Below are 23512 nucleotides of genomic sequence, written 5' to 3'. Positions count from 1 at the left end.
ATCTTTTTTTTATCAGAACAAATAGATTATCATTACGCGTTAGATAAGATTCATTAAAATACCTTTTTGAGATTCAGAATAAACAAGTAATCGGTAGAAATACGTTCGACTCAATACAAAACTTATTCAAAACCACAATTATTATTTTGATGGTAAAAAATGAATAGTAGCACTTGGTCGGCACCAGTTCAACGTGGACGATGGATTTTAAACACACTTTTTCATCAAGCTTTAGCCGTCGTGGTTATATTCACCATTTGGATACCAATTGATTATAATATTGTTTTTCATAATCAACTTATTGGGCACATTATTTTCTGTACAATCGGTGTAAGTCATTTTTGTTGGTTATTTTAACAATTTTATCTTGATTAAGATTAAAAATAAAAATTCATGGAAACGTAATGAAGTAGAAAGTTAAGATTTGTATTTTTTGACGTTTTAAATGTCAAAATTATTAAAATATATTTTAGGTTAGACGTCAATTTAATAATAAATGTTTTATACCTTTTAATATTTGACCAAGCGATATAGAATTTTTTTGTTATTTAAATCTTTAAAGAAATCCATAAATTAATATTAATTAAGTTCTTAATAAAATTAATAATTAAGATGTTAGCATTGTTAAAATCAGCTGTATTTGACGTTTGACGTTTAATTGACGTTTAAAATTTAAAATTGCAAAAGAAACGGTTTTAGGATTGCTTTTGGATGTACATAATTTTTTATGGATTATAGAATCTTAGTATTTTATCTTAAAATCTCATTGATTTAGTGTGTAAATATCGATAATCACTTAATATTAATATAGTAAAACTACGATAACTACTGCAACGATGCAGTTGATAATAATGTTATCATTCATGATAGTTTTAGATCTAGTATGAGTTCTAATGCTAGTGTTAGTTCTAGTTTTAGTTGTTATTCAGTGTTATTCACACTAGACGTGCGTCTGAAGACGCACGGCTAAACCTGTGACTTTCTAGTTCTAATCGTAAGTCTAGTGTTAGTTCTAGTTTTAATTGTGATTCATCAGTAGATTGTTATATATTTTTATTGAACAAAAAGTAGAACTAACACTAGACGTAGAACTAGAATCATTCGAGTTTAGCCGTCTTAAGTACTAATCTCGAATGTTTCTAGTTCTATGTCTAGTGTTAGTTCTAATGCTACTGCTATTTCTAGTTTTTATTTAGCGTTAGATTGTTGTATATTTTTCATTGAACTAAAACTAAACACTCCCATTTTCATATTAATCCGTTACATCGAGGTTTTACTGTATTATAATTTTAGGTGTAATTATATTAATAGGAATGATTATTTTTAATATTTTTCTGTTAATTATTAATCGATTACTCATTTACAGTGAGTAATCATTTCTAATCTATATTGATTTCAGTGAGATATGATGTATTATTAATTTGATTATCTGATTTTTTGGCAGGTTTTCTTCTTAGCAGAATCGTTAATACTTTTCGCTGGAGATAATGTTTGGTCACAAGATTTAGAGAAAAAATCTCGATATTGGATACATGGTGTTTTAATAGCAATCGGGACTGTTTGTATTATTACTGGAATATCTATTGAAATAAATAGAACTAAATTAACCGGGCACTTTGAATCTGATCATGGCATAATTGGTAAATAAATATTAAAAATAATTTGTTTAACTTAAATAAATTAAAATTTTTTTTAGGACTTATGGCATTGATTTTTCTTTCTTTATCTCTTATTTTGGGATTACTGGGTGCATTTTCAAACACATTTTCTGGTTATATTCGGCCAGTAATACTTAAATTTACACACAATTTGATTGGAATTATCACTTATACTTTTTGCATAGCCGCATTGTGTTTGGGTTATTACACGGATCCTTATAAACAATTAACCAGCTCAACAACAAGAAATTCCGCAACTGTTGCAGCTTGTATAATTTGCTGTTGGTCGCTGATAACATCTTTTATTTCGGCTTACAAACAAATACGAAGTATTGTAAATAAATGATTCTAATTAACGAGTCTCAACATTATTTTAATTTGTGTTTAATTTTTTTTATTGCAAAGTCCTCTCCTCTTCCAGGATAATTCAAAAAAAGGTTTACCTTTGGAATTAATCGGAGTCAATAGACCAAAAAGTTTAATTTTTTTGGATCAACATCCTGTTGAAAATGAGGAGGAAAGGAAAACTTTAAGTGGAGATGAGTGATAAAAAGGAAAAGATAACCACAAAAGAAAAAACATTGTGATAAAAAAAATTTAATTTATTTGATGACTAACGAAATGAACAATCAATCAATTTTTATTGTATCAGTATTACAAACTTAAAAAATTAAAAGAAAATCAATTAAATTTAAGGTATGAATCATACCTTAACAATTTATAAGGAGGAATTTTTCAATAAAATTTTTAAACAAAACATCCACATCGTTTTTATTATTATTTTCATTTAATCATCGACGTTTTTTAATATTTTTTTTTATAACTAATAAATACAGAAAACGGAAGCCTAGTAATACTTTTATTCATGACATTATCGTTAAAAGTAGCACATATTAATATTTTATAACATCCAAAAACGTTTAAAACAAACCCGATAAGATAACAAAAAGAATCTTGTCGGGTTTATTTTAATTCATTTTTTTCTAGATTTTATTTTATTCAACACAATACTTAAAAAAATTGCTAAAACTCAAAAAATAAAAACGTTTCTTTGGGTACTTTTTTTTTCTTTCGATTCTAACTCAGAATGGCAGTGCAAAAAGTTACAATTAATTAATTAAATACGCGTAATGATTATTCAATACAAATTGTAAATTATTAATTATAAGGTAATAATTAGTTAAATACAAGGTAATAATAACAATAATTGACAAGCCCTACATAGAAATTGATCTATTACATTAGTCTAATGGTAGTTTTAGCGACTGATTTTGATTTATTTATTTAATTTAATTATTATCAAGGGGGAAGCTAACAATTATTATTTTTCTAGCTTTAATCATTAAAAATTAGAGCTATTCGACTATAAAAAAAATAAACCTAGTTTAAGTAAGTGAAATGTTAATAGTATAAGACAATCACAGACATCTAAAATTTTTTGTAAATTCCTCTTTTACAAAGAATCACTATAAAATCACTTTTCTGTATGTACTCATTAGATGGCGCGATCTTTGAGTATTGAGAGAAATGATTTTTATAACCACTCCATTTACGTATATTTTTTTATTATCGAGAGAAATTTACAAAGCGATTTACACTATTTACGAGTAAATTTATAAAAAAGGGGAAGGTGCGCGAATTATTTTAATTTATTTTTGTATTAATCATCTAAAATTATTATTAGTTGTTAATCATGCATATCTCCATAAAAAAAGGTATTATTTTGTTTAATTATTGCTTATTCGTTTTCGCTTTCGTAATTTTTCCTTTTCGTCCCCTTTTCAAAACCGTTTTTTTTTAATACACCCTCTTTCTTTAAACTTAACTGTTTTTACTCAACTTACCTGTCTTAAAAGTTTAAAGAAAACTTCTTACAAAAAAAAGAACCAATCACAGCGTTTTCTTTCTTCTACTGATCCAACACTTTTTTCTCAAACCAAAAACCGATTTTTTTTGACAATTTACTGTTGTAGATCTTGTCCAGCCTTATTACAGGATACGCAACAGTGGGTTGTGTAGTAATCGTAACGGCAAAGCCTTGCTTGTACAGCCAAGTGACAAGTTTTTACTTTGTCCACACAATTTCCTGTTAAAAAAAATAATTTTCTAAAAAGATTGTCTTGAATTCTTTTAAAAATAATGTGATAATGAATATATTAATGAATTTACATATTTAATTTTATTAATATTTAAATAGCCAAAGTTTGATTACACCTCTATAATTGTGTTTTAAGAAAAATTGCCACAAAAACATGGGAAAAAATCAAAAAGAAAATGATAATAAAATATCAAACAAGAACAAAACAGTATACAGGATGAGTTATTAGTATACCGGCGGACAATAGTTGCTAAACCGTTTGAGAAAGAAAAAAATGTTTTATACAAAAGCTGTTTTACTCACCATTTTATATTACGCAAAATTATTTTCACTTATACAGGGTGTTCCATTTAGGAAAGTATGTAGATTTTTTTAAATGGAACATCCTGTATATTTCAGCATGTTATGAATACAATTAAATTTGTTTATACAACCGTATATGTTACTAACTCAAAGCGTTCATAGTTCCAGAGATATGCAATTGTTTTTCCAAAATGTGTCCATTGCAGGATCTTTTTAAAAACTATGTAAAAACGACATTTTTTCAGATAATAGTCAAAGCCAGTAGGTATATGATAGTATCCAAAGATATTAGATACACTATACAGCGTGTTCATAAAGTTTAGTTACTTTAGTTGTTTTTCAAATGGCTTTTTCATAAGTTTTTTAAATGGAACAGCCTGTATATTGTGTGCTGGTTGAATTGCCCATCAAGTTATCTTTAATTAATGATAGGTATGTCATATATCTAACTGTAGTAGTTTTCCTGATATTTAGAATTTATATGAAATCTGCCATCATTTTTGATGTAAAAAAATAAGTCTATTTTAAATAGTTAAACATTGTCATAAACCCGAGTAAAAATAACAAATAACTGTTACCGTAATGAAGGACTGTTATTAAATCAGTTTGAATCGAGTAAGGGTTATGAACGCATCGCTGATTTTACTGAACATATTCTATTATTGCTAAGCTTTAAAGTAGGATAATCGAACTCTAAATAGCTTAATCATTGAGAATGTCACTTTTAAATTACCATCAAAGAGAAGAAAGATGATTGAATCGTCAAATTTTCTGCGCGTCACGATTTACGAGAAGGGATACGAATTATTTAAGACGCACAAAAGAATCGTTGTTTTGAATATAATTAAACGAACGACTGTGTTGAATTACACAAAAAGGTGTAGCTAATTTCTCTTTTTGCATACCGTAGGTAAATTGATTGCAATTAAGAAATAAAGAAGATTATTAATTTTGTAATAAGTTTCTTTCAGACTATATTCGAAAATGTGAGATCAATTTACAATAAAATTCAAATCTTTATTATTTTTTAAGAAGATTGTATTTACTTACTATCTACAGGTGGTTCATCTTGAACAGGTTTATACCTATGATCCCGATGATCCTCTTTTTTATTACAGACACAATCCCTCCTTGAATTCGGCATTTCTTCTACATTACAAGCGGCCGAATACCTCCCGTTAACATCAAAACATCTAACCTCCCTACTTTGACTCCCCTCCGGACAATTTCCATCGCAAACGCTCCACTCCCCTGAATACCACGTCGGGTTACAATGTCCCCGACATGACCTTTCACTTTCCGGTCGATTATGACCAGGACACATCATCTCAACCCCCAATCTCGTCTGCCCTTTAACCTTAATAACACAAAGAACCTCCCGAATTTCCCTTCCTTGTCCATCGCATGTATCGGAGCAAGGACCCCAAGGTCCAGTAAACCATCGTCCTGAACATTCTTTATCCGATGAACAAGCTCGAACAGTTTCTGGTTTAGTTCCGTCATCATCGTTACAATTATCGCGGTAACAATGAGCTCGTCGCGTTTGATTTCCGGTACCGCAAGTTTCTGAACATTGAGACCATTCGCTTAGGAGCCAATTTGATGGTTTTCCGGTTGGATCGGGACAAGGACCTTCATCGCAATGTTCTGCGTGTGTTGGACGTAAATCGGGACGACATTGCGTTGAAGGACATGAAACTTCTCTTGTACGATGACCTGTTCCGCAAGTAACAGAACACTAAAGAGAGAAAGAAAAATTTCTTGGAATTTTAGGTAAAAATTTTGTTTTGACTTTGAAATTATTTTTTATAAATACATTTCTTACCTGACTCCATGGACTAACATGCCACTTATGATAACTTTTTCTATTGTCAACCTCAACAGTTTGTGGAAGTGCATTTAAAATACTATTTTCACAACTCGGTAATGTACAAGATCGACTAGATGCTGTTGGTTTCGGTTGTGGACATCTTCCATCATCAACAGTCAGCATTCGTCCGGTTTGGGGTTCCTCCTCCATACATTTCAAAAGGTAATTTTGTACACCTTCCCCACAAGAACCAGTACACGGCCCCCAATGTCCGCCCCAATTTATTTCTGGGCACTTTTGTGTGTTACACGAAACTGGGATGGTTGGAGGTCGTTCTAAGTGGTTGCAACGTTTTTGGAGGACTGGGGTTTGGGATATTTCTCTTACGCAAGTTAAAATAGGGGTTTGAACTCCGCCACCGCAAGTTTTTGTACACGGTCCTAATCCGGTTATTTTCCAAGCAAAACGTCTTCGTGGACGAATTCTCCGATGAGTAGTCGGTTTACCTTCGTCTTTCTGATGATGGTTAACATCCAAACGTCTCGGTTCAAGACCGATATCGTTTGACATTTGTTGGATTAATGGTGGGGCGATTTGTTCATCAGTTTCCGGCGGCACCGAATATCCGTATTTAATACCCGGATTTTGTTGATACGCTACAATCTGAAATAAAAATTTCTAATTAGTAAATTGGATTAAAATTGTAAAAAGGTTAAAATTTATGTCCTCCGAATGGAAACCCAGTTGAAAATACAATAGCCTCGAGGGGTCCTAACTGTTTCCTTTTCCACATCCCCTCTTTTATACATTACCCGGGCACCGTGGTTCGTAAAATATAAATTAACCTAAAAATACTATTCGGGACCCACCATTATTTCCACCGGGACGTTCGTGGGTCCGGGTGATGTTATTGTCTCTAGGGAGGTCGCATCCTGTTTCCTGTAGTTGAATTTTGTACCAGCTCCTTCCGTTGTTTTACTATTTGCGAACATCCAGTCTCCATTTAGAATCGAAGTTCCGTTTATGTGTCTCAGTGCTAAAAAATTTAAACATTTTGTTATTTTCTATTAAGTTTAATAATGTCAATAAAATAAACACAAGTTGGATATGCTTTTATAATCAAGTATCAGAATACCTTGACCTTGAGGTTTGCAAATATTATTAATTTATTAATATCATGGAAATTATTGCCGTCTTCCAAAATGGCAAGAGTGTAAGGTCAAATCTTAGAATTAGATGGAGTACACTTAAAAAGCTTCAAAAAGATAGTTTCTACAAGGTGGGGCAGAATACATTCCATGATTAGAAGGGTTAATTGTAAGAACACGGTTCAAGATACATAAAAAAGGTTTTATTGCTTAAGAGTACACATAATGTTGTTAATGGTATTTAAGGGCACATCTTAGAATTAGATGCAGTGTACCTAAAAAGATTCAAAAAGATAGTTTCTACAAGGTGGGGCAGAATACATTCCATGATTAGAAGGGTTAGTTGTAAGAAAACGGTTCAAGATACATCAAAAAGGTTTTATTGCTTAAGAGTACACATAATGTTGTTAATGGTATTTAAGGGCACATCTTAGAATTAGATGCAGTGTACCTAAAAAGATTCAAAAAGATAGTTTGTACATGATGGGGCAGAATGCAGACCATGATTTGAAGGGTTAATTGAAAGAAAATTGTTCAAGATACATAAAAAAGGTTTTATTGCACAAGAGTACACATAATACCGTTTTTTCACGATATTTTGAAAATAATATCGTTGTTTTGTTATAAAGTTCTGATGATATGTTACACCAAGACGTTTTTGCAGTTTCACCATGCTAACTCCAGATAATCACATGCTATTATCTTAGTGTTTAGTCACAGTATCTTCTACTGTGACTAAACAACTAACTTAATATTTGTCAAAAATTCTATGCAAAAAGTGTTTACATATTAAACTTAACCTTATAAATATTAATAAAAAGCATTCAACCAACACAATGGGTTGTTTGAATTATAAAAGTAAACTTTAACAGTTAGATCATTTCGAAGTGAGACTACTGATGATATAATGACCTTAGTTGAGCGCGTAAAAGTGTCAAAATTACAAGATTTACGTTCCGATTGTAGCCGAAGGTGGTTCATTTACATTTCTATATGACTGTGACTATGACGAATGACTTTTCGGATTCTAACGAGATGGAAATGAAAAAATTATGGACAAAAATTATGTAACGACCATAAAATGATAAAACAGTAAAATTGAAAATTTATTGAGATTTCGCCATAAGAATTAGTAATAAATAAAATTTAGTTAAACAATAAAAGTGTAATTAATTGATTACTGTTGGTGACATACCGATAATATTTCTGGTGGGTTTTAATTGCTGAACTAGAATTCTGCAAGCTCCCGGGGGAATTTGAGCTACAAAATTGTAGCCGTCAGTTAAATCTGGTCTTGTATATAGACCAGAAACGTTTTTGCAATTCCCTTTTGAACAAGCTGCACATTCTTCTTGGGATTCATCTAAAGCACCTATTATTCCATTTGAAGATATAGTCTGGAAAAAAAAGAAAAATAATAAGCTAAACTCAAAGAAATTAATTAAAAATACTTCATGTATTTAAAATCGCCTACTTATGTAAATAAGAACGTTACCGTTCAAGAAAGTCTCCGGTAGACTCAATAGAATGTGAGATATCAAGAAGGAAAGCAAAATCGTTATCTATGTGTGGGTTTCAAACAGGTGCATGAAACAGGAAACAAATAAAAAGGATGGTTTAAAAAAGATTAGGAGCAGATGTTAGATGAAAATTGAAATTCTGGAAATTTATTGATTTTAGAGTGGGAAATAAATTTTTTTTAGGTTATAGTTGATGTATACAAATCAATAACAAAAGTGGTTTAGTAAAGCGAATTTATTTAGGAGGATGTTTACGCTGTATTTTAGGCTCTAGGTCAATAGAACGAGGATTAACAAAATTTTACTTGCACTTAACCTAAATTATCGCTACTTTTTGTTTAACAAACGATCAAACTGCTTTATTTTAACTTTAAGCGCTACTAGAAACTACTATTTTAATAATAAATTTAAATTTTATGGATTGAATCCATCAAAAAAATGCCAAATTTATTTGTTTTAAATAATTTCTTTCCAGTTTTACGCAAAAATATCAATCTATTCAAATAGAGTAATTATCTTTTTTTAAAGAGTATCATCTTAAAAGGAAAGATTGAGATCAAAAGGACCGATGCCGCTGAGAGAGTTTAATTTTAGCTCTTGCGCTGTTGCATTCCTAGCGAACTAGAGCACTTCTTTTCGCGTTACGTTTCGTTTCTTTTCACCCGCACACTTTGCCGTTGAAAACGGGAGATCTTATCTTTCTCTCGTATAACCCGGCAATTAACGCATGTCCGGATCGATTAAACTCTTATAAAATGTACAAGAGAAACGATCGATCGCGACGTGTTAACTTTAGCGAATTAATTTGCGTTTGTCATTAAGTTCACACATCCGAAATCTATAAGGTGTATTAGCAAATACAAAATTCTTGAATAATAAATTTATAATAAAATTCAAGGTCCTAAAGAATGCATCAATTTAAGAGATCTGGACAGGTAACATATGTCGGAGTGAAAGTGGATAGATCCATTCATAAGATAATCCGAAGAAAAACTCCCGAGGTGATATTACCTAATAATAAAATCGAAGACGAAGAAATCAAAGAAGAGGTTTGAAAGAAAAGTGTTCTTTGTTCTTTTATATTTACATTAAAAAGTATTTTATTTCCGAAGATTTATTTGCTTCGTCAAGATTTTGACGGTTTATTTCAAATATTTCGCGAATCCTTTCTATTTTTGTTCACTTACTGAATGAACCGAATCTAAATTTAGACGGAAATTCGTACTGAAGATAAATTTCAGTTCGCCTTGAGCCTTTAAAAATATGGAGCACATGGCCCGAGACTAATATTAAAATTTTTAGTTTACGTCAAAAAATATTTGAGATAGAAATGAAGGTCAAGATCGGTTATGAAACTCAAAAACTAAATTTAAATAGGAAATCGTAATTCATCGTAACTCATAATATTTAAGTAATGTGTTAAAACGTGTTAAATCATCTCTTTTTATAATTATCTACTCTTTTATGGACGCTAAGAAAATGTAAGCAAATTGAAGGATGATTTATCGATTTATTTTGCAAAAAACACTCGTTAGGATAATGTATTAAATTTATTAAAAAAACTGGTTTTAAACAGGAAAACAATCCTAAGAATTCTTTGGGTGCTGGCTAATTTGTATTGTCACAAACGGAATGTAAGTACGTATACTTTATCTATTTTACATACACATATATCAATACTTCTTTACAATTCAATTTACGACGACCTTCCATAAATTTATTTCTTCGCTTATTGTTCAACCTTTTTTATTTCAAAGACCAGAAAAAACGAGCTTAAGATGTACGATTTGAAAGTCTTTGCAAATAGCTTTTCAGATTGAAAGTTGAGATGGACACGAACCTAGACTGCATAGAAGAAACAGATTGATCGACCACTCTGTATACAGTTTTAAATTTAACAAACGTACTCAAACTGGTTTTTCTATACCTTTTTCTTCTTCTGGGTTTTCGTTTTTTGTTGCGTGCGTGTGGCCGTAGTGCGTGTATCTAACAGGCCAATCAACAGTTATTGATCTCAGTCCTAATATATTTATTAGTATTTATTACCAATGTAATACCGCGACCTGCGGGCGCTCACGAACCAGAACTAACAACAACAAAAAAAATCGTTAACTCTTTGAAACTTGTTCGCTACTGTGCTGTCGATCTTAATCACAGTTTATTAATGATTATGTTTAAAAAAGTAGATGTGATAGAAAAAACATGTAAACTATATTTTTTAGGAAATAAAAAAAAATGTTTTATTTTAAATTTTCAGCTTTGAAGTTAGATTATAATAAACAGATGATGTTTAATGTATGTTTGTTACAGTATATTAATTACAGTACATAAAGTGAATAATAGAAGACTTTCGAAGACTTCAGTAGGAAGTCTAGTTGAGACCAGAAAAAAGCACAAAGTAAAAACATGTTAATCATGTAAGGGAGCGTTTGGAAGTACAAAATATCAGAAATGTGTGCAAGTATAGTTAAAAATATTTCGACTAGTAATGTCCATACAAAAGCTTATGGAATACACTAATTCTAGATGTAAATGTTATTTTAGGTGTTTCTAAAGAAAATCATAACTTGCTAAAGCTACCAACATATATCAGCTTTTTTCCTCGCCTCTTCGAATTCTTCTTTCCTTTCTCATGTTCTTTGTTGCACTTATTTTCTATGCAGCATGTTGATTGCTTCTTCACACTCCCTATCAAACCATTACCTTTTGCGCTCTATTTGTTTCTCTATTACATAGTTGCTAATTCTATTTTGTTCCAATGTTCTTCTACTTCATTTTCGTTGATTTCTGCTATGTTGTACAAAAATGAGAAAGTCAGGTCCTGATCTCCTTTAACCTTTGCCTCCACTTCCCCTGCCCGAAGCTGGTCCCTTCCAACCCTAAAAAGCCTAACAGTTCCCGTGCGTCATCGCTTACTGCATCTTTCCACTATTTCCATGACTTTTCCACAGGTCTCTGCCGTTCGTGCATTTCTCACCTACTTCAGCTTTTGTATTGTGATAAATTTCGAGAGGGTGACATTATTGAAAATACATCTTTGTTTGTCGATGTCGAAGTAAGCGAAGTAAGCTTCAATTGCTTTTATTATTCCTTTGTTTAGTTCTGCATCTTCCGTGCCATCCCTGCATAATACGATACCTTTGTTTTTCCTATGCTTATCTCCAATCTTTTGTCGTGTCCATTCTGTTGAGAGTATGCATTTTCTAGTCCTGATTTCTAATAACTCATAATGTTTACATCGTCTGCATATGCAGCCTGTTTTGTTGATCAGCAATTTTTTTAATAATTTGTCTTACGATCAATAATTTAAGCGTTAGGTGGAATTGAATTAAGGCTTGCCCATCCACCGGTTTTAATCCACGTGTTATTGCGAAAGGATCTGCTAGTTCTTTGTTTATCGCATCCTTGTTTCAATATTTATGAGCTTTATTTACGACTTTTATGAGCCGTAAACAAGGCGTAATACATGTTTGGAAACAATACTTTCATAATTAATTGGGATCAGGTTCGGTGTAGGAGTATCAAATCTACACATAACGCAACTAATACTATCAATATAAACAAAATTTCCGAAAATACACGTAACATGTAACAATACTATAGATGGAGCAACATGAGATCTCATAAGCGTATTAAAACAGGGAACTCAAATCTACTTTAGGTATACTTTATTAAACTAAGTCAATTCAGTGCAGAAATGTGTTACTCCATTATACCACACCCAGCATGAAAAGTATCTCGTTATTTCCTGTATTTATGGCTTTTAATCGTTTGCAAGAAAAATATTCTGTTTACTTCGCCCCCACCTAGATTGTCAGTGAATAAATACTGAGTTGAGTCTTGATTTAAAATTTACTTTGTAGTAACAAATTTGAGTATTTTAGAAATGATATATATTTCTGGTAAATTTGCCCAATTTATTCAAACAACTGGTTTTTTTGAGTTAGGTTCAAAATTACTTTTTGCTGATCTATTCTAATCAATTCTAATTTCTCGACCAAAACTTGTTATTGAAGCAGTTAAAATGTTTAGAAAATTCAGATAATGTTAGAATTGAAGAAAATGGATGATTAAGGAGAAAAAAGGAAAAATAAGTTTAAGGTTTAGACATCGATGACTTCGATGGAGTATTCATTGTGGGAGTGTGAGAAACTAAGGAAATAGATGATAGATTGGAAGATGTTAGGTTGGATATGGATAAAAGGCGGAAACGAGCACTTCATGTTCACTTTCTGCATAAATGGGGCAAGACATTGACACACTTCGGCGAATGCGGTGAAAATCAAATTGTGAAACATGATATAGAAGATTACCTTAGAACAGCCTATGATGGACTGCCTAAAGATTTTCTGTTCACCACTCCAGAATCAATATCTTGCATAAATTAACTAAATGTGTTCCTTATTACTAATGAATAAAATCTTCATTCGTTAGTGTTATTAATCACATTAAGTAATTTCTATATTATTTAAGTTCCTTTCTCATTTTCAATATCCCCTAACTGTTTGAGTATTTCATTCTGATTTATAAAATTGAACTAACAAGATTTTTATGTTCGTTCATTAATTGACACTTACTAGAACTGCTGTTGCCAATAAGGTTACTAAAGTGGTCAAATTCTTTCTATTCCAACATCACGTCTAAGCTATATAAGCGGAAATTTGTTCAAGTACATAAATTTTCTAAATAAATCCTGTGTACCAACGTAACAAAAAAAATAATGTTACAAATCCAATGAAATAAATCACAATCAGTTTGGATCTTGCGGTACATTTTTTCATCCATAAATTTTTATATCTATTGGTTCTAATCAACTAATTTCTTCATAATTCTCTTCCCGGTTCCAATTTAAGCCTCATTGAGATTTATTGCAGGGGTCACTAAAGTGAGAAGATACATCAACATTGAACTATTAAAAACTTTTCTAATAAACGGATGGTTTAATAAAAACTAAAATTGGTAGCACGGAAAATTTTAATTATTCGAAAATTAAACGTGAGTCGTTTGCGTCGTTTAACGGTTTTCGCACCTCATGATTTACGACTCGAGTGGGAATCCTGTTTGGTCAAACTATGGAACTAATGTTATTTTGACTTTGGCGCCGTCGTCTAAAGAGCATACATCACGTAGCCATGACCTATTCAACACTTTCCTCCGCGAAGACTTTATAGATGAAAGAAAATTAATTGCTATATAAGATGATGAATAAAAGTAGCGGTGAGATGTAATTTAGTATACTGCAGAAAGAAATTTGCCTAATATGCAACGTTACAGGAAAATGATTAATGATCCATGACGACATTTATTTTGATTAATTATTATTAACGTATTTGTTATTAAACCGATAATTGTTTCCCTATTTTATGATATATCTAATAAAGTTTAGTTTGAATACGGAAGTTGCAAGTGACAAATTAAATTTTTTGTATCTTGTTGTGATAATTGAAATAGCAATTTTCTTTGACGTCAGTAGAGTTCTTATCTAACTTGTCAAAAAAGGAAAAACGTTCTTTGAAGAAACGAAATAGTAGAAAATTACAGCTTATTATGCCAGAGAACTAACTGGATAGTCGTCTACACGGAACGGTTATGGATTCTTCGATCGGACAACCGGCAATTTGCCACCACCAAACAAAGCGTATCGCGATGCGAATTGATTTTCAAATTGAGTGAAAATTACGGACATTTCAACCGAAGGACTTATTGTCGCGCCGTTTACCATTATCGCCGCAGGGGGTGAGGGGATGTAAATTTCCTATACCGGTATTCGAAATGATTATATCACAATTGTACAATTTCAGTTTCTAACAAGATTACTGTACTAGTTAACTTAAGTTTGAATATAAAGGCCACTTAAAATATTCTTGGTATTAAAAAAGTTACTTTAAGTGGTTTTAATAATATTTATTAATGTCGATTTGCAAGGGTGTTATCAACATTAAAGGTTGACTTTTTCTCGGTCGTTACTTCTCAACAAAAAAATCTAATAATATCCGTATTTTGAGAAGAAGAAGGCGTAAAGACCGCCCTCCCGGTAACGGTGCGAAGTTAATCCCATCAAATAACAGCCATTAAGTTCGCTGTCGAAATCATCGTTAAAGATCGGAGAGATCCGACCTTTTGATTCTTTAAAAGGAACTTTATCGGTCTTTATCTTTGCCGATTTTCGGATGGATAATAAAAAATAATAATACAAAAAATTACTCAAAACCGGCTTTCACCGCCCTAATAAAAGGACACAACCAGCCGGATAAGTCTTGTAATTTTTTCTTTTTATCATAAAAAAAATAAAAATTTAAGGAGATTGTTTTTTGTAAAGATCGTTATCGTTTTCATCGGAAAAGGAAATTGCGTTTTTTTTTTAGTTACAATTAAAAGATAACATAAACGTAATAATGCGCGAATGTAAATAGACATTTGATAATGGATTTCAAAACATTTAGACGTTTCGTGAAACGTAAATTGTAAAAGTTATCGCCGTGGTTATTTCATTCTGTCATCGAGAAGTTTTTCCAAAACTAATTACTCTTCCCTTTTATTATAAACTGTACGAAATGAGTTCTTATTAGCTATACTAAGGAATTTTCTTGGCATAATCGTTTACATAATCGCGCGAGAAACGAGCCTTTTTATTAGATATTTATCTGGTGAGAAAATCAACTTCTAGTGTTAACGTAAATTGACTTAAGAATTTCTTTCAGAATCACATTAAGAATTTCGTAAATAATTGTGCTAACAATTACTTTTCTTTTTGTAATCAATCAATCCTTTAAGACTAACTTACACAGTTTGTAACTCCCACCAAAATAGTTTTATTATTTTGAGGCTTGATCAAAAGTTATGTTTATTAGGTCTTTGACAAAAACGTATATATAAATAAGCGAGGTGGTTTAAATAAAGAAGAAAGAGGTGTTAATACTTCAAGTTAGAAAATTTACTACATCATAACACCTTAACTTTGAAAATTAACCTGTTTTCTTGCATATCTGGGTTATGAACCTAAAAGTGGTACGTGAAAAACTACTTTGACTGCACTCTACAACCTAGAAGCATATTTAGGCGTAGCTGGGACAAAGTGTATAGACCACCATGCATAATGCAAAACAAACGTTGCAGAAGAACACAAATCGAGAAAGAAGTACCTATGACTTCTTTGACAAACATAATGGGTTCTAATAAAAATATTCCGTTTAAAGTAGTTGAAATGTATGAAGTATTCTTTTTGACGCTTAGTCAAAACATATGGCGAGAAGAGAGAAAAAAAATAGAGCTAGAACGTCAATAAAAGCAGTATAAAAAGTTAGTAATGTAAAATTAAAAAAATCAAAAGACTTCTAAACACCAAAAGGAAGAATTTGTAACCGCAACGAATTTCGGAAGAATTCTGTCGTAGCGAAACGGATATTAGAGAAATAAATCTACTACAAAAATGTCGCAGTGTAATTTTGCTATGCATGTAAAACTCCAACGAAGTATTTATAGTCGCTAAGTACACGTTTTAAATCACCGGTGCTGCTCGAAGTTGTTGCCTTCTCAACTCAAAATGACATCTATTGAAAAACTTAATGAAATGGTGAGAAAGTATTCAAAATTATACGATTTCCCACACGATCAAAATTACAAAAATGTGAGGAGAACGATTATTATTAACATGTTTAATGAGTTTTATTGAAATTTAACCTTATTCTCAGTACGTGTTGTCGACATAACTTTTAGGAAATGTATGCAAATTTTTCCATCATTTACAGTAAATTTCTTGTTGTTGTAATTTGGATTGTGTTGAGTTGTGGTTGTATTCAAGCTCTTAGAGTGATTTATGCAAAACGAACACGGTTACAATTGCAAATGAGGCATCGCATTCATTAGAGCCAGGTGCAATTAATACAGCAGTAAATCGCTCTAATTGAGTGCGTCCGTTTTATTGCGTCCATGTTCTAAGAGAAGTAAATCGACGCTGTCTGCTTCTCTAAGTACTTTTCTTTTTGCTTTTATAGCTATAGCTGCCATTATTATGTTATAAAACGCTAATCAGATCAATAAATTATTAGATGTACAAAAATTAAAATTATGTTTGAATGAAATTGTATTACATTCGAGTATTTTCTCACGAGAATTTTTTTTCTTTATTAAATTCTATTACAACTTCCTTTTTGTGTACCAAAAGGTTAATTGGTTGTCACGAAAACTCTAAAAACAGTTAATTCACGACAATCATGACAACGTCTCGTCGTCTATTCTTGTAGATAATACATCATCACCGTCGTGTAGCTCTTGGTAATGACGAGTAAACGTTCGATTTGCGTTATGGTGTGACGGTTCCCAGCTGTGCATTTTCAGTCTAATTAGTAGTCATAATAGGAAAGTTAAGGGACGATCCGTTTTATCATTATCAACAACAAGAAGTAATGAGAAACGTGTTACAATAGCCATAATAATCAACAACGATGTTTTTCGTTTAGTTAATGAAGAGACAACTTTGAAACATCGCAAATTGTTCACATAAAGACCACACCGCTAACCGAAGAAGAAGAACTCAGCGTTAAGTAATAAACGTGTCGTCGCTTAATAAACACACTAACTAACCGGTTAACTATAAAAATGAAGAGTCGATGACGGGTCGCGTGTCATTTAATTTGAAAAACGATTCAACAATTTAAAGTTATCTTGTTGAGGTTAAAGGAATTCTTAAATTGGATCGGTTTCGTTTTATTTTATAACTTTGAAAATTGTTTATCTTAACTTTGGACGTTATTCGTAAAACGTCAATTGAATTCTCGACTGTATCTCACGAGGAGTTTGCAAGAGCACGACTCTCTCTTCTCGTCTTTTTTTGCTCGTTTCGAAGCTGTCTTCTGGGTCCATAGATAAGATAATGTTGCGCGGTTTCTGTCTCCTTCGAGTATAAGTAAAGACCTGTTAGATAACTTCGGGCAAAACTCATCCGATATTCAGGTAAAAAGATAAACTGAAACCAGAGGAACCTTGTATGTCTGTTTTGTTTAGCCAATTTTAGTTTTGCGATAAGCATTTCTCATTTGAATAAAACATCCTATTATAATATTTTAAATAAAAGAAATATATGAGGGTTCTCTAAAATGTACCGTCGACGAACAACATCTGTGATTTCGTTTTTGAGCAAATTTATATTGCTAATATACGCCAGATAAATAAAGTACAAAAAATTGTTACCTGCACCGACGCGATATGTTCTGCAACAAGTGGTACATGTCCATCAAGGTATATTTTTCGTCATTTTTACAAGCTGAAGTTATAGACAGTGCGATCCGGTTATGCCCATCCACCTTGCTACCTTACGCAAGAAATTAGATAACAGACCGAAGGCAGAGGTTGCAAATTGTAGCATTTTAAGCAAGTTGTAGGGTGGACAATGAAATTATCTAATAATATACAGAATGTTCCATTAGAAATAACAATATATTTTAGATCCAGTGAGCAACTGGCTATTAATTTAGACATTTGGATTCTGTTTTTGTAGCTTTCGATAACTTTGTGCATGATCCTGTGCAGACTCAGATACAAAGAGAGTTGAGGAAAGAAAGTTTGAACACAACACATAAAAGAACACAATTTAAAACACCGACAGAAACATTATAGCAGATAACTGGTTATCGTCAGTAGAACTCGTAGAAGCATTAAACTCAAGAGTACTGGACATGACTTCTTTTTTGCCAAAGAAGGTCCGAGATGTAGGCTTACACTTACATGGTATTACAGCATATATGACTCTTATGTTGTGTGAATGCTTTCGAATAAGAAGACACTTGTAAGCGCAAAAATCTGAATTTGCCAAAAAAGCAGCTAATGTAATCAATTTAGGTAAGTTTTTTTTTAATGGAGACTATCATTAAAATCCTTCTCTAAAGTTCTAAAAAATTTAAACTCTTATATTTGGAGTGCATTTCTTCAAAAATTGCTAACGAATAATAATCCTACACAATAATTATTTCTTTTAAGTATATCGGATGTAAACGATAAAAGTATTGTAATTTTGATAAAATTCGACCTTCTTGAGGGCAACCCTTGTCTGTTTGAGTTTATATCGCTGTGTATATATGTTCGTATGTATCTATGTAAACACGATAACTCAAACACGTAACTAACTACGATGACAAAATGTATGTGTTTATTATGAAATATAAAATTTCAATTAAATTTCTTTCATTCTTGCCTCCTCTACTCCAACCTTATTTTCGCACAACGGGATCATTTCCAAAATCATAAACTATAAATTTAGAGAGGATGAACTCTCCAGAGTTTTCTTAACAGTACTATAACTGTTACCTACCTACATAACTATTATTCCAGAGTGTAAACATTGCAGCTTATTATAATGTATCAGCAACCCACAAATAATGAAACAAAAACACAAACAGGAAATGCAGGCTATAATCCCTAATGATTGCCGACAATTCCATACGACACGAAATCCGAAATATTAAAAAAGAACTGAAATGTATCCTTGCAATTTTCGCATACACCTATAAACTGACAAATTCTCAGAAAGTTAATCATCTAGCGAAGTAATAACCCTTAGTCCATAAAACACAACCTAAGACGAGCAGCACAAACCTGCTGTGATATTACGAATCATCTAATCGATGATAATAATAAATCTGTCATAAAATACCTCAAACCTAAAGCGTCCAGAACCGAGAATAATCATCTCGCCCAGATTTCACACCAGTATTGCACCAAAATTGAATGTTTTAGTTTTTATTTTTCAACATATTTGTAAAATTGCATATTTATGCATATTATTCAACTTTATGCTTTGCGTTTCGAATCCATCTCCTGTAGATGTTCCTATGTTTGGCCATTCTTTGTACTTCGGCGACACTTTTCCCCCTTTTCAAAATCTCTATTACTTTTTGCCACTGTATTCTTGATCTACCTCATGTTCTTATTTCTTCTGGTTTTATTGTGAACATTTTCTTTGGTATTCTTTCAGACATAAATTCGAATAAGGTACCCGTGCCATTTCAGCTATTTCTCTTCTATCTCCTTTACAAGAGCATCGAGGTTCTCTGTGGTTCTTGTGTCGTAAGCTGTCTCTTCTGGGTTTTCCTATTATTTGTCGCAGATACTTCACCTCTGCTATTTCTACTTTTGATTTCTGTCTGTATAATATTATCCAAGTTTCTGACTCGTAGATGTGTGGATGTATGGATAGTTTTGTATAGATGTAATTTTGATTTAGTGTTTAGTTTATTCTTATCTACGAAGAGATTTTTTTTCGATAATAGATTCCACTTACTTTTGGTATTGTATCGCGTATCTTTTGATATATCTCACTATCATTACTAATGATGGTTCTGAGATATTCATAGTTTCCAGTAGTTCTAGTTGTGTTAATCTATTCCTACATCTATGTTTTCTCTTCAGTTCATACATTTCTTTGCGGGATATCTATTTTGCCTGACATCATCCTGCAAATCAGAGTTAGGTTGTAGCATCTCAATCTTGTTGGTCTTGTTTGATTTTTGAATCGTTTCAATCATTAAGCTTATCAAAGCTGTAATTCCAGCTATCTTGTTTGTATTAGATTTCCTTCTTAAAATTCTGAACACCATATTGCTGAGTTCATATTGGTTGTGAAGAGTAACAACTCAATCCAAAATAACGTACCTCCCGAGGAGCTGATTCTGGTAACTCATCAATATTTATTATGGCTAAAATTTAACTCATTAAACATTTAGTAATTAAATAAAAGAAATTTCACTTTGATCTTTGAATGGTTAATTAATATTGTCTTGTGCTCGGTGTTGTTTGCGTTTATGTCAGCTGTAAAACGGAACCGTGTTGGTCTTCATTTGTTCTGATTGTTAAAAGAACAAGAGAGGACACATCTTTTCTTTATTACTTAATTTAAACAAAAAGATCATTACTATTTTTCAATTAATTTGTGTTATTCTTTTTTGATTCATGAATGAGAAGTTTTTTGAGTTTGTTATGTTTTTTCTTTGTTTTACTATAAAATCTAAACACACACACGTGTTTTTACGTGTTGCCCCGATGATAATCACTTTGCCTGCGCCCAGACCTAATTAGATTAATGACCGTTTATCTCGACCTGAGTAGAAATTTTCTATCTCATTCTGGTCGTTTTTAATCTCGTTTCAACAAGAAAAAAAGGACAAGTCGTTAATTATGTAATTTTCACGGTTAAAGAAAATAATTCATTGTGTGGTGGCCCCATTACGTACCAAGTTATTTTCTAATGTATAAATCACTGGGACGTGTTTGCTGGCGTGAATAGTGTTTTTTTTTTTTTGAAATTTACCATCTGGTTGATTGTTGTTTGCGATTTTAGTTACATTATTAGATACATTTAGTTGACCAATCGTTATCTTTAGTTAACGTGCGTGTGTATACAAGGCGGGAATTAACTGGATGTACGCGAATCTTAGCAAATATTTGTTCGCGTAAAAGTAAACGATAGATGTTTCGTCAAGTGATGTTTGTCGATTTAATTTATACAAACGATGGAAAAGTAAAACGAAAAGAACAGATTGACAAGGTTTTTCTTTTTTGCAAATAAAATGTTAACATGTATTAAAAGAAAAGTGAAAAATATGTTTAAATTTGTTACAGTATTAATCTAGTCATAATAAATATTATAATGGCAGTTATTTTAAAAAGTTGTGAAAAAAATATGAAAAATTATTAGTAGTACAGTTTAGTGGTGCGTCTCTTATGCCTGGTTTTCATCAGTAGAATTAGTGGTAGAGTAACTAGCGTACTTTTAAGTAACTTTATCACAGTACTATACTACTCTACTCTACTACAACCAACTGCTCTACTCTACCACTTACGTTTTCATTAGGTGAGGTCACAAGATAGTTAGCACTTACCAATATACTCCACCACTAATTCTACTGATGAACACCGACGGCTAAAGCCGAATCCTAGAACTAACACTAGCATAAGAAGTAACACTAGACCTAGAACTAGAATCATTCGAGTTTAGCCGTCTTAAGAGACGTACGGCTAAACCCGAATGATTCTAGTTCTAGGTTTAGTGTTAGTTTTACTTTTCATTCAATAAAAATCTAGTTCTGAATAACAATTAACACTAGAACTACCGTCCTTGATTTATGCATCGTATAAACAACTCGGGGAATACCCCAACTTTATCTATGAACATGGAATAGAGCGACTTGAGGAATAGTATGTGTTTATTATTTTTCTTTCAACAGTTTTAATTAAAAATTAGCATAAACTTATAACCTATTTTACAATCTATTTCAAAATCCTAAAAATAATTTCAAATAATTTTCTTTACAAAACCCACAAGCTAAAAAATAATTAATCAAAATCTTCGCGAACGCAACTAAAAATAAAACCCTGTCAACGCTCGTATAACTTTGCATTAGAAACTAGTGTTATGCTCACCCGGATTTAGAAAGTCATTATCTAAATTTAAAACATTTATAAATTCGAGTAATTTCATCGTAAACAATTCAAATTATTCCTTAAAATTACTCGTCGCTCAGCAAAACCTCCAAACTGTGTCATTTCGGTTTACAAAACGAGGAAATTTAGTTTTGAGAAACGATCAACATACTAACTATAAATTTTATTTAGAAGTCGTCTTTTCGTTTATATTTCTCTTGAGCGTTGAAACGTTTGGCGCCACCATAAGAATCATTTTGAGAACCCACGTTATATACTATACTATTCCACTACTAGAGTAGTGGAGTAAGAGAAGAATGTGATGCAATAACATCTTTCGAGCTTCAAGAACGACGCGACGTTCCGGTTTGTCAGAATCTGTTGGACGACACGTTAGAAATGTGTTTTCCATGCCAAGATGCTGTCTTCGACAGCTTATTATAAAGAGAAAAAATCCTTTACCTATTCTTATTTTTTTATATTTAATTTGAAACTTGGATATTCTTAATTTAAAAAAAAATCTGTTTCGTTTAAAATTTAAAAAGGAGTTATAAGTTGTTTGAACATAACAAAAACAAGTATTAGTAATTATCTTAACATTTGCATAAATAAACCATTAACATTCTTGGAAAACGTTTAATAAAAGTATTAATTAAGAGTGATAAAACCGCGGGGATTCAAACACCTTGCTTTTATAGTTATAACTAATCGATTAAAAAAGTCTTAAAACGATATGCTGTTAAATTTAGTTTCATTAAATTTTTGGCTAAACTCAATGTTTATTCTGTCAATCAATTGTCATTGTTCGCAAAGATAGTGGATAATGGTTATAGCATGCATCTGCTTTAGTAATTATGCAGTAACATGTACCATATAGTAATACTAATAATAAACATAATATCATTGGCTATGGTGTAACGTGTAAATGGATAATTAAATTTGCATATTCGATGCTGTGTTCTGTGTATGTGTATTCGATTTCGTGTCAATCACTAACGATTAAATGTTTAATTGGACGATAAGTTTTCATGTTTAGTAGTACATAATCCGGACGAGGCAATTTGTTTGTTTTCGTTTTCTGGATTAATTAAAACGATTCGGCCTTTGAGCTATTAAGAAAAACATACTTTTGATTCGCTCGATTTATTACAAACAGTTTATATTCAGCTAATATTATCTATTTATATAATCAAATTGATACTTTTTTTTCGATTTCAATATAAAAATTTTGTAAAATTGAAATCAAATTGATTTGCTTTCTCTATATGTAATACGATGAGTAACACGAGGCAATTAAAATCAAGGTTTTAACTAATAACTTAAGGAAGTTCGGCAAGATAATTTTCATTTTTTTATTTCCATAAACAAAGCCTCCACGAAGTTTTAAATTTCCACCTTTTTTGACATTTTATATTTTAAGAAAAAATAACACTTTTACTTCAATTTTTTTTTCTCTATTTTTTTATAACTCAACCCAACGATTATTGTATATCATTTTAAAGAGAAAACTTTGAGCTTTAATATAAAATAAGTCTCATTTCTCTATTTTCCTAAATAAACCC

The 23512-nt window shown here is 31.5% G+C and overlaps 2 protein-coding genes across 4 annotated transcripts in view; one reads left to right on the top strand and one right to left on the bottom strand.

The window, feature by feature from the left end:
• The first annotated feature begins 16 nt into the window (after positions 1–16).
• Positions 17–2415, top strand: LOC111424502 (uncharacterized). Of its 2 annotated transcripts, none has more exons than XM_023058055.2 (4): positions 17–330; positions 1445–1640; positions 1697–1992; positions 2080–2415. In XM_023058055.2, exons 1-4 carry the CDS (start codon positions 160–162, stop codon positions 2203–2205), a joined length of 789 nt encoding a protein of 262 aa, XP_022913823.1. In that variant the 5' UTR covers positions 17–159; the 3' UTR covers positions 2206–2415. The 2 variants fall into 2 exon arrangements, with proteins under 2 accessions (XP_022913823.1, XP_022913824.1); XM_023058056.2 differs by having other exon boundaries at positions 2064–2173.
• Positions 2413–23512, bottom strand: part of LOC111424501 (thrombospondin type-1 domain-containing protein 4) — a 99058-nt gene continuing 77958 nt past the window's right edge. For both annotated transcript variants that reach the window (XM_023058053.2, XM_023058054.2), the window contains 5 exons: positions 8213–8414; positions 6739–6905; positions 5885–6532; positions 5110–5797; positions 2413–3744 (listed from right to left, as the gene is read on the bottom strand). In XM_023058053.2, the coding sequence (XP_022913821.2) occupies positions 3620–3744; positions 5110–5797; positions 5885–6532; positions 6739–6905; positions 8213–8414 (1830 nt within the window). In that variant the 3' untranslated portion in view covers positions 2413–3619. The remainder of the gene's footprint in view (positions 3745–5109; positions 5798–5884; positions 6533–6738; positions 6906–8212; positions 8415–23512) is intronic.

The sequence above is a fragment of the Onthophagus taurus genome, chromosome 7, assembly GCF_036711975.1.
Source record: "Onthophagus taurus isolate NC chromosome 7, IU_Otau_3.0, whole genome shotgun sequence".
Lineage (NCBI taxonomy): Eukaryota > Metazoa > Arthropoda > Insecta > Coleoptera > Scarabaeidae > Onthophagus > Onthophagus taurus.
This window is presented reverse-complemented; position numbering and strand designations above follow the sequence as displayed.